The following is a 12,937-nucleotide window of genomic DNA, read 5'->3' as shown; positions in this document are numbered from 1 at the left end:
AATTATGATTTTATTAAATATCAAGTGTACAAATAAAATAAAAAGTCAAGTAAATAAAATACAAACAAATAGTCTAGAACAAAACCCTAATCACTACAAATCCTCATAGTTGTCGTCATTGTCATCCCCCTGGTCTTGCTGAGGCGGCAGACTAGGCGGTGATGTCAGTGCCCTTCTAGTAGCGCCGCTGCCACCAGCAGTGCCGCTGCTACTAACGTGCATCTACTCCTAGTACACCGTCATCTATTTCTCCATCCGTTAAAGTCACTCCAGCTCCTGTCTAAGCTCCAGCTTGAGGGAATCAGTGTCTAACACATGTAAGAGGATCTCGTTATACCTCTCCTTAAACTGCTACAGCTACTGAGTCTGTTGGTGAAGGCTCTGGGTGAGATTCGGCACCAGCTTCCTCAAATCGATGATGTCCTCGGGATCAACAGCGCGGATAGTGGCAGAGGCAGATGAAGCGCTCAATGTGGAGGTGTGGAGGTTGTTGGCGAATAACGATCTCATATCGTAAACACGATTCTTATACGACTCAGATGCGGTCTCATGGCAAACAGTGTAAGGATTAATGATTGAATTAGCTGAGTTGTTATCGCCCTCTCCAGTATGCTGAGTTTGCTAGGTTGCGGCCTCAAATCTCTGCATGTAGAACTCCTGTGTAACACATGTTATGATTAGGAAGACAGTTAATTGAAAATTCTACATCAAATTATGTTTACTCACATAATGATCCATAGACCGCTGATCATCAAATCTCTCCTTGTTCTCCTTCAAGGTGTGAGTATACTTGAAGGTCTCCACCATCATCACATTATGATCCAACGACGTAGACTACACATGTTGAAACAATATGTTAAATCAAGTAATAATGACATTAAATGTCAAAGACAAAACGAACTTAATAACAAAATGAAACAAGTTATATGCCAGCCTGGACTTTGTCTTCATGAAAGTCACTGATCTGTCGGTATACTTGGGCGACCTGGCCGATGCCCTGTTAGCTCTGTTTTTGAGACGACGATGTCTGAACCTCACATTAGTCTCTCAATGGATGTGCAGAGTCTTCTTAATATCCGGGCAAAGCCAAATAGTGAGGTGGTCGTGCCTCTCACGTACATACTCCATCATCCGCTGAAGCTGCCTAGCCATCCGATAGTCGAAGATCTTCCTGATCATGACATCGTGAGTCTTGTCCTGTATAAATTTCTCCTGTATAAATAACATTTAGCACTAGTTAATCAAAATTAAATACATAATTAAACAAAATAGAATATATAAACTAGCTAAGGTTTGCATATGTTGAGTTTTTACTGTCCACTTCTGAAATCATCGCTCTCTGGTCTCAGTAGGGATCTTCTTGTAGATCGGTCATATGTGATCGTACATCAGCTTGATGACATTGGTACACTCCTGTGTACATTTATTGTTATTTGGCGTAAACCTATCAATGAAAAACTTAAGATTAGCAAATACCTATGTTGAATAAGAATATGAAAATAAATTGCATTTAAAAGACATTAAAATAGTACTCACGTCGTCAAACCATCAGGCCAAATCGTCATCTGTACAACAAATGCTAGTGGAAGGGCATTTGACTAGAATCTATGAGAGGATTCCAACACTGCGGTGTCTGTCACTAGAGGTGATATCATCGTCGAAGTAGTGGGTTGCTGAGATGGTGGAGGTGGTAGAGGAGTCCACTCTGATGAAACAGTCGAACGACTTCCTCGTGGCAGGGGTGGCGCAGCAGAAGGAGCCACATAGTTAGGGTTAGGGACCATGATGAACGGTTGATCCTGTACACTCATTGTCTGTGACATCTCAGGAGTAGTCAAAGAATAGGACAATGACTGAGAAATTGCAGGGGTATCAATAGACACCTTCCCTCTACCACGACCACGAGGCTGATTTGTAACACCTCTACTTGTCGTCATGTCTACAAAGAACATACCAGCAAATACATGTCACAAAAATTATATAATAGCAAAAATATATCTTAACCTACAACTCAAATCAAAAACACCTCAAGATAAAATATTAATGCTTGCAGAGAGTTTGAATTAGTTCAGATTTAAAAAGTCAAGTAGGAAGAGTTTTCTAAATCTAAACCGCCTCTAACAAAGTTAATTGAAATCAGTTCAGATTCAAAAATTACTTAACATAGTTGTAGAAGTACTGGAGAACCGATGACAAAAGCGGCAGTTTGATGGAAAGAGAAAGAGACACAGAGAGACGCAGAGAGAGAGACAGACGGCGAGAAAGGGCTACCGAAGATGATGTTAAGGCTATGTTTGGATGCACTACAAAGACAAAAGACAAAAGACAAAAGACAATATCACCTCCACTTGGGACATATGGGGATATGGGATGTGGAGACCATTTTAATTATTTTTTTCTTCTTTACCCCTAATATATTTTGCAAATACCAAAGCTTGTCCTTCCTTTATCAAAATCCTAGCTTCATCTTCTCCTTCATTCTACAACTGCGCAACCAACAAAGACGAAGAGAAGCTCATCCAATCTAGTACCATTCCTTCTCCTCCTCTTCCTTTTCCTCATCTTTTTCTTCTTCCTCTTTCTTTTTCTCTTCCTCTTCCTCTTCCTCTTCTTTATTTCAAAAGGGTATATAATGTATTTTGTTATGTATTTAGTTAACTGTATCTATCTTTCCAAACACAAAACAAAGACATTTGACAAATTTATGTCCACTGATTCCAAACATTATATAGAAGCATAAAAATATTAGAGATTGTCTCTGTCTCTCTATCTTTGTATCTTTGTCTCTGTATTTTTGTCATAGGTACAACATCCAAACATAGCCTAAGGGAGAGACGAGAAGGTTAGAGAGAGGGCGAGGAGAGAGAGTGTGAAATTCGAAATGAGGAGGGAAATGGTTTTTTTATTCAAAATTAGAAAAATCTTATCATCAAATTTACCATCGGAAATGAATCAGCAAGTGACCAAAATGTAACGTTGTACTATAGGTTTACCGTCGAAAAAATCCGACCCTAAATCCAATTGTAATGATTGCGCCAATTTTTCTTTTTTTTTTCTCTCTAATTATTACTGGTGAATTTACCGTCGGAAACCGAATCCGTCAATAAATATTTTGTCCGACGAATTTATCGCTAAATCTGCTGGTAAATCTACTACTAACTTGTCACACTAAATCTGACGGTATTCAATATTTTTCTTGTAGTGAAAATTGATGCAGATGATCGAAGATCTGTTACAGGATGTTGTGTATATTTATACACCAATCCGATTACTTGGAAGAGCAATAAACAACATGCTATTAGTAGGTCAAATACGGAAGCCGAGTTTCGTGCACTGGCTGTAGCTCAATCTGAATTAATTTGGACACAGAATTTTCTTCAAGAATCACATTATTCTCTTACAACACCTCCAATTATATACTATCATGGTCAAAGTGCTTGTTTGTTTGCAGCCAATCCTATTTTGTATAGTAAGTTTAAACACTTTGAATTATACCTTCATTTTGTTAGAGATCAAGTAAGTCAACGAAAATTGTTTGTCAACAATATTTTTTCACAAGATCAAGTAGCTTATTACATCTTTATCAAAAGGATCTCTATCACTCTTTTTACAAAATTTTGCAGCAAACTTAGAGTGAGTTCAAATCTCACTCTTAGTGTAAGGGGGATTGTGAAGGATCAAGATAAAGATCAAGCAAGAAGAATTGAATTAGAAAAGGATTAGTTAGAATTTGTTAGAAAGTGAACTCAAAATCTGTTCTGTTAGAGTTACTTGATGAACTTCCTATATTATGGCAGTTAGCTTCTGTTCTAAGAATGTACCAATACTTAGTTTACCGAATACCAAAATATACAATTCTGATTTTCTACTCTCTTTTCTCCACCTTATGCTCTCAATTTTGATCTTCATTTCAATTCATCTTCTCTGCATATATAATTACAAACATTGACACATCAAACGTGGCACTAACCTAGGACAAGGAAAAGGACTTGGAGTGAAACGTGCTTCTTGTCGTAGCTTACAAATTAACACAAATGCCCAAAATTATAATGGTGATGATAAGATTTCCAAGTTGTTAGCACATCTTCTATTTGTCAAAACTTTACCATCAGATCATATGAAGTTGATGCTAATGGAATGGCATCTATTGAGACTTTGATGAACTATTTTCAGGTTTGAACTTACTGATTACTATTATTCTTAATCGAGTTCGTGAAAATAAATTAAGACATGGTTATTAAAATAAACAATTTGATATTTTGTATTCATCGAATTCGTAATCTTTGTTATTATATTATTTTACAAAGCACACAAATAAAAAAAGAGTAAAGTATCGTTTTTGTCCCCAACGTTTGGGGTAGTTGTCCTTAACGTTTGAATTGTCCTATTTAAGTCCCTAATGTTTCAAAATTGATTCAATATTGTCCTGCCGTTAGGATTCTGTTAACAGACGGCGGGACAAAATTGAGACGATTTTCAAACGTTAATGACTTAAATAGGACGAACACGTTGGGGACAAAAACGATACAAAGAAATAAATTTAAATTTTATCCTTCAATAATATCAATTTTTTACGGTACATAGTTATTCAATTATTTTTTAATCACATTAATTTTATTCTAAATAAATTTATTTTTTATAATTTTATTCTTAAAAATTTTTACTCATCATAAAATGTTCGTAGAATGACTAGTACATAAACTTGTGAAAAAAATGATAAATATACAATAAAATAATATGATTCTAGTCATTTTACAAATATTTCATGATGAGTAAAAATCTTTAAGAGTAAAATTATTAAAAAAATAAATTTATTTAGAATCAAAATAATGTGATTAAGTGTAATTTACTTAAATGTGATTAAAAATAATTGAATAATTATGTACCATAAAAGATTGATATTAGTGAAGGACAAAATTAAAATTTATTTTTTATGTATCATTTTCGTCCCCAACGTTTTCGTCTTATTAATTCCCTAACGTTTTAAAATTGTCTCAATTTTGTCTTGCCGTCAATTCCGTTAACAGATTCCTAACGGCAGGACAACATTGAGTCAATTTTGAAACGTTAGGAACTTAAATAGGACGATTCAAACGTTAGGGACAACTTTGAGACAAAAACGATACTTTACTCTAAAAAAAATTATATAATTCCTGTAATATCAATAGATTTTCTCACATATATTGGCAACCAAGATTGTGCTATATATTAAATTGGCAAAAGTGATCTCTTTTTATATGTGAATGCTATATATATATATATATATATATATATATAGTAACAAACTTATAACTCCCTTAAATATGACTAACTTAACTAAGTAACTAACCTTTATCATTCACATGTATATCCGTAACAACATACAATAATATTTTTAGGTGTTCTAAGAATAAGATAAAAAGATTTACTCTCTCTAATTAATTTATATCACATAAGCTCAAATTACTTTAATTTGTTATACATATTCATTAATAACTTACCATTCAATTTACATAATATCTGTTAACTTTATTAACCATGTCTTAATTTGTTTTCAGGAGTTCATTTGTATGATTAAGAATGATGATGTTTAAGGACAAACCTGAAAACAGTTCATGAAAGTCTCAATAGATGCCATTCCATTAGCATCAACTTTATATAATCTGATGGTAAAGTTTTGACGAATAGAAGATGTGCTAATAACAACTCTGGGATCTTATCATTACCATTATAATTTTTGGCATTTGCCTTAATTTGTAAACCACCACAAGAAGCACGCACGCTTCACTCCAGGTCCTTGTCCTAGGTTAGTGCCACGTTTGATGCCCTTTTTTGTACCATGATTTTGTGATGGTAACATAACATTGTGAAATGCACACGCTGAAGCAGCAGTAATCGGTGCCACCATAATGATTTCTGCAAACATATCTACGTATTAAAGCATGTATGTTAAACAAAAGAATAATTAAGAATTCGTTAATGTAAACATGTTTTATATATTAACACATTATTATGTAAATAAAAATAATTTTGCACTCTTACAACATAGCTAATCATTAAAAAAAAGTAAACAAATTTAATTGGATGAAACGTAAAATTTTTACACATACAATTAATACATCAAAATTAAATATTTGTTTTCAACAACAAAAGAAGCGAAAAATAATAGTGCAGGAAACAATTTCTGTTATTTTTTCTTTTCGAATTATGAAACTAGATAAACTAAAAATCTAACACTATACTAATACATCCATGTTTTGACACTTCTATATAAAACAGGAGAAGGAAAGGAGCGAAGTTCAAGAATATAAATGGCTCCTTATATAAGGTTTTCTTTCTGGTTTCAGAATGCAGTTTTTTTGGAAAAATAAAAGAAAGTTAGGATCGACAATTTTTTATGAAAAATATTAGGACCATTAGAATTTATTATTTTTGTCCTTTAGTTAGTCATCAATAATATTTAAAAATATAAAACAAAATATATTATTAAATTATTAGACTAAAGAAATTAAACTAAAAATATTAAATTAATGGTTAAGTAATGGTCAAAAACAATAAATTATAATAGTTTTCTAATATTTTTTATTTTCCAAAAAAAAATATTAGTAGTCAATATTTAGTTCGCTAATATTAACTATTTTTTAGTTTTTAATTATAAAAATTTTAATTTTTAGATTTAATATTTATAATTTAGTATTTAAAATAAAAAATTTAGAATATAAGATAAATAAAATACTTTTAAAAAATTGATGGATGTTGGCAAAAAAAAAAATTTGACCCTAATCTAAGCTTTTGCCATTAGTGCGTGGGATATGCAAAGAAAAAATGGACATCTTTAATAGGGTAAATTATATAAATAAAATAGTGAATTTAATATTATTTAATTATCCTAAATGAGATTATCTATTTATCTTGGTACAATTTAGTTTGGGATTTGATTCATATAAATTATGTCTGTCTGTCACGATTTAATTTGCTATTGTATATATCTAATTTTTTTAATAATTTTCGTAAGGTTTAAAATTTTGTATTGTACTCATTATATCGTTACATCTTGTAATAAGTATACCTAAAATATTTTTATAATTATTATAAGATATTTTATAAAGTTTAAAAATTTTATTATAAGTATTTTTTATAAGTATATTGTAAACATTTTTATAAAATTTAAAAATTTTATTGTATTCATGACGTCTTGCAACGAATACAACTAAATTTTTTATATAATCATTGTAAGTATTTTTATAAAATTTAAAATTTTCATTGTAAGTATTTTTGTAAAGTTTAAAAAATTTTATTGTACTCGAATTACTCGTTACATTCTGCAACGAGTATAACTGAAGTAATGAGTATAATTAATTTTCTTTTTATTGTTGTAAGCATTTTGGTAAATTTTAAAAAAAAAATTTGTAAGCATTTTCTATATATAACAAGTACACATTTATAAAAATACTTAAAAATTTTGGTTGTACTCAAGATGCAAGTTAATTTGTAGTAGGTGAGCATGATTTGTGTGTTTGGTAGTAGTTATTAATCAACCATTTTTGCCTAATATAATTTAGCTTCGAAATTTTCTATTAGTAAATAATAGTTGCTGTCTATAAAAGATATAGACGCAACCAATTTTTTTTAAAATAACTGAGATAATACTTAATTTGGTTCCTAAAGTTACATTCGAATTTTAATTTAATTCTTAAAATTTTAATTGTTTTAATTTAATTCTTAAACTTTTTAATTGACTCTGCGACGAAAACCATTGTAAGGACTAATGTAATTAAAATTTAAAAAGTTTAAAAATTAAATTGAGACTCAAGTGTAATTTTAAAGATTAACTTGAATATTTTCTCTTCGCTAATATTGAATTCACTTTATTCTATTTATGCAATTTATCCTCTTTGATGAATGGAATTTATTGTTGGTGGTTGGTTTCGTGGAAGAGTGAAAGAAAAGTTAGGATGGACAATTTTGGCAAATAGCTGAGGAGAAAAATGAACCTCTTTTGTAAATGGAATTTATTGTTGGTAGCGGTGAAAATTAGTTGTAATGGTTGGTGCTACACATCAGCCACCATACAATTTTAGTTTAGTGCACTTAACACGTGCTTAGCAGCTCGAAAAGTAAAATGAACTCCTATTCCTAAAATTGGTTTCCATGATCTGCGTCGAGCCACAATTATAACAAAAGCACCCATTCCTAATTTTTAAATTTATTCGATACCAGATCAAATTTTAAAAATAGACTCATGTTTCAGACTAAAAGAAATATTAGTCAAGTGTTTCTATTTGTTTACATACAACTTTTATATATATATATTACCTTCTAGTTTTGGCATATATATCCCGATGCAACTTTGTAGTTTGAAGAATAATAGAAAATCATAAGCAGAATTATTATTTTTAATCATTAGTTAGTCATTAATATTTAAAAATGTAGGTTAAAAGTATGTTGTTAGATTCTTAAACTAAAAAGATTGAATTGATGGCTAAAAGTAGGGTTAAGTATCATTTTGATTCTTAAGGTATAGGTCAAAAAAATTTTTCGTCTCCAACCTTTTTTTACATACAAAATTGTTCCTAAGATTTAACTTGGTTTCAAAATCGTCCTTAACTTAGGGACCAAAACCATACGAAAGTTGGCAAAGCAGAAACAGTGAAACACTCTCTTTCTCTTATTTTTTTCTTTTTTTTTTTATTTTATAATTTTTTTTATGAGTGTACACTGAAGTTTGTGCTGGTTTTGTTCTCAAGAACTGGATAAGTGGAAATGAAAGCATTTTGGTTACTTTTGTAGCTTCTATCTGCATTTTGTTGAGCATCTTCATTGTGGTTCGTAAGAAGATTATCGATTTCAGGAACTATGTGCCATGGTCAAGGTTGCCTATGAATGTTTCCGAAGACAATGAAATTAAGACTTAATCAGAAGGTAAAGAAACCTTTTGCAATATCAACAATAATTTATAGTTCCTATATTACTAGGTTCTAGGTGTGAATATCAAACCTTTGTTCAATTTGCTGTGTAATATTGCAGATTTCATTCTACTATCAAAATTGTTATGATTTCGAATATAGGCATGTAACTTATGTATTCAGTGCTAATATTTGAATTGTTAATACTTTATTGGTGGGTTTGGACTAAAATTTATTTGAATCAATTTATGGATCAAATTTTGTCTTGGTAGATATTAAAGCTCCAACTTTGAACTTCTTTATGAACTTAAGAATCTAAATTAATGGTAACTTTTCTAGCTTTTCGAGGTTTAAAGCATCATTTCTTGCTTAGATACAAACTTCACAAGTGTTGGATTAAGCGCTACCTATTAGACGAAAAGTTATAGCTGTTTTTGCAATAGTGTAAATTTATTTCCTTAAAGTTTTAAGGAGTATATGTAGCATAAGAGCTTTATCTATTACAAGAAGTTTGATTGTAGTGTTGGTCAAGTTCTTGGATTTTATCAATATTATTAATCACGTAACTAAAACTTTATTGAAAAAACTTGGGCACCTATCTTTTCATACTTAGCTTCCCACCTCCTTTTCAAATGTTACTGTTTGGAAAAAGATCCTTTAATGTTGAGATGGATAAAGTGATAAAATGAGAGGTTAATTCACCATTGAATTTATAACTTTAATTATATATCCACTACACCAAAAATTAGTGGAATTATTAGTGATTAGTGGCAGGGTGGTATTGTTGGTAGTGGTTATGATAGTGTAGTTTTGTAGCTGTTAATATTAATTCATTTTGCAGAGAAACATATACAGATCAATATACACACTATATTTCATTTTCTTTGTGTTGGAATTCTGATACCATGGGAATTACAAGCTCATTTGACTATGTATAGGACATTATGAAACCCTCTTCTTAATTGCATGAACACATAAAATGATTTGCTAGTAGACCTTTTAAACAGAGAAACAATACATTATTATTGTTATTCTTATTATAACATTCACCTAAAGATGTACCTACAAGCCTATAACTTTGAGTTAGACCTTTTAAATCCCATTACCAAAGGACTTGGATCAAGAGTTGCATAAGTGAGCAATTCAGTGAATAACTCCAAATGCCTCATTTTCTTCTCATCCTAGATAACCCAAGCTTCTATAATCTATACCATCTTTGAATTGAACCTAGTATCAACCAAGATTATCATATTCGTAACCACATAAGTACTTGTTAAACCAATAGGACTCACCCACATAGGTTTTTCCCACCCAAAATCTGCATCATAGAATCCAAAGTTACACCAACTAGTAAAACCTAATCTTTCCAATGCCTTATCTCTTGTTTTACTGCCAAAATTCCTAAGAACATCTCCTATAATTGAACTTTCCTCCTCATCACTTAGCAATCTTGCAACAAAATCTTTATCAACTTCTTGGATTGAGTTCTTCAATTTACTCACCAACTCATCCAAACTCAACCCATGTTCACTCGTGTGTTCTGCTGGTGTGAACCAGGACATAGAGATTCGTTGATTGTTCGGCAAAGATTCACCGAATGAGTCACCACAGAAGACCTTTGAGTTTCAAATTGTGTCTTTGATGCGGCTATGAAACTCTTCCACAAAAATGCAGAAACTATCTGGACACCTGTAGGATGATTCTTCAATGGATCTAATGAAGATTTCACTAGTATTTGAGCCTTGAATGTGGTAATAGTTGAATTTGTGAATAAAAAGTAATTCCACTCAAGTTTGGTAGAACCGTATAACTATTAATTTACTCCTAAAATTTTCTCCTTCGAATTTTTTTTCGGTTTTGTATGCCTCCAAATCCAATAGGTTAAAGACTAATCTGTCTCAAATTGATTAATTTTTTTTTACTGTATATAAAAGATGGAGCATAATAATCATGACCCCATCTTATTGTGAGAATTACAAGAAGTTTTGACTAAAATATGAAACACACCATAATTTTTTCTCCTTAGTACATACGTGACTTAGTCAATTCATTCTCTTCCATTATGAATAAGATGTGGTGGTCCTATCATATATATATGTGTGTGTGTGTTCCACATTTTATTTAATAGCTAATGATAAAGAAGAGAATGAATCGATTCAAGCCTATAATTTTGAGCTATCGGGCAAAGGGCTTGGATCAAGAGTTCCATAAGTGAGTAATTCAGTGCTTGATACCAAATGCTTCATTTTCTCCTCATCCAAGGTAACCCAAGCTTCTATACCATCTTTGGAGTTAGTATCAATTAAAATTATCTTATTCGCTAACACTAAATTACCCTCTTTACCAACACTACTCCCCCATATAGGTTTTCCCCATCCAAAATCAGCATCATAGCCTGCAAAGTTAATCCAACTATTAAAAGCTAAACTTTCCAATGCCTCCTCACCCTTATTAATAGACCATGTTTCACCACTAATTTTTCTTAGAGCATTTTCCATGATTGAACTCCCCTCCTCTTCACTTTGCAATCTTGCAACAAAATCCTTATCAACTTCTTCAACTGACTTCTTCAGTTTGCTCACCAACTCATCCAAACTCACCTCATGCTCACTCATGTGTTCTGAAGTTGTAAACCACAAAAAATTTCCTATAGAATTCTCAGGATGTAGAGACTCTTCCATTTTTCGGCGAAGGTTCACTGTGTTAATCACCATAGAAGGCCTTTGAATTCCAAATTGAGCCTTTGAAGCGGCCATGAAACACTTCCACAACAATGCAGAAAGTATCTGAACACGTGTAGGGGTATTAAGATGTTTCTTCAATGGATCAGATGAAGATTTTGCCACTATTTGAGCCTTGAGGGTGGCAATAGTTGAATTTTTGAACAAAATCCTCCTTGTGACCCATTTTTCTTCCTTAAGAAGGGAACCCCAGGTTTTCTTTGACAAGTCTCTGAAATAAAAAGTACCTGCAGGGAACAACGAACTTGTAGCAAAGTTTGGTTCTGTCAAAGGTTTTGAATTGCGTTTGCTGTCGGCTCTTTCTGTCCACACCTTCAGGAAGGTGTTAACTGATTCACCATCAATGATCTTATGAGAAATGCAAAATCCAATTGCAATTCCACCACAATCAAAGACATTAACTTGAATGTTAGTCACATGAGCTCCTGTGGTTGTTTCCTCCAAGTATGGAGTAATTGGAAAAAACATGTTCAGCGAATTCAAATCAGGCTTCCTTAGAAACTTTGAAATAGGACAATTCACTTTTGCTACTACAAAGTTAGCACCTTCATCATTGCAATCAATGGACAAATCATCTTTGGTCTTTCCAGCAAGAGGGTAAAATAGTGTTAGTGTTTCAGATAATGATTGTTTAAGCAACTCTAATCTCTTTGGGAATTCAGACAGATTTTGTGAGGGGTAGAATAAGATGGCTACTGCATGAGGAAAGGGAACAAGTTGATCTAAAATGGAGTATTTGAAGGTTCTTAAGGGAGAGAGTGTGGGGGAAGAAGGTCGAATATTTTCTCTAGAAATAATTTCAACTTTAATTTTTTCCATTGTTTAGCTAAAATAATGAGCTCTATATAGCTTATGAAGAGAGTGAGAAGAAAAATTATATTGTAGTTGTGCATTTTAATCTGGTTGATATGTCTCTATATATATAGCATTAGAGCCATTTACTTTCTAGAAAAATTTATGATCACGTGATTATTGTCATATTTCTCATATATCGTCGGTACTATAAAAATTAATTTGTCATAGGTGAGCTGACCACTTTTTTTTTTTTTAATCAAAAGATAGAAGAGTCGAATCCGCAACTTCTTAATTGAATATGGAGAGACTATGTCATTTGAGCTATTACTCATTGGCTGACCACTTATTGAGTTAATATATGTGTCTTTTCATTAAAAACAATTCTATTCACATTAGATAAGACTATTAACTTACCAACAATACTAGGAACCAAGAGGGTACCAGTCAAGATGAATTTAAAATTTATACGTGGACGGTGCTTATACTAGGTATTAAGATGTTTCTTTTTTTTGTAAA

The 12,937-nt window shown here is 31.8% G+C and overlaps 2 protein-coding genes across 2 annotated transcripts; both read right to left on the bottom strand.

Moving 5' to 3' along the window:
• Nucleotides 1-10,090: 10,090 nt before the first annotated feature.
• On the bottom strand, nt 10,091-10,447 carry LOC140180905 (limonoid 7-O-acetyltransferse-like). Its single transcript, XM_072222500.1, has one exon. It carries the CDS (start codon nt 10,445-10,447, stop codon nt 10,091-10,093), a length of 357 nt encoding a protein of 118 aa, XP_072078601.1.
• Nucleotides 10,448-10,788: 341 nt separating this feature from the next.
• Nucleotides 10,789-12,496, bottom strand: LOC112717846 (epi-neemfruitin B 7-O-acetyltransferse L7AT-like). The gene has a single exon (XM_025769780.3). The coding sequence runs from the start codon at nt 12,443-12,445 to the stop codon at nt 11,048-11,050; it is 1,398 nt and encodes a 465-aa protein (XP_025625565.1). The 5' UTR covers nt 12,446-12,496; the 3' UTR covers nt 10,789-11,047.
• Nucleotides 12,497-12,937: the final 441 nt, after the last annotated feature.

Source organism: Arachis hypogaea, chromosome 2, assembly GCF_003086295.3.
Source record: "Arachis hypogaea cultivar Tifrunner chromosome 2, arahy.Tifrunner.gnm2.J5K5, whole genome shotgun sequence".
NCBI lineage: Eukaryota > Viridiplantae > Streptophyta > Magnoliopsida > Fabales > Fabaceae > Arachis > Arachis hypogaea.
The sequence above is the reverse complement of the archived record's forward strand: the minus strand, read 5'-3'. Positions and strand labels throughout refer to the sequence as shown.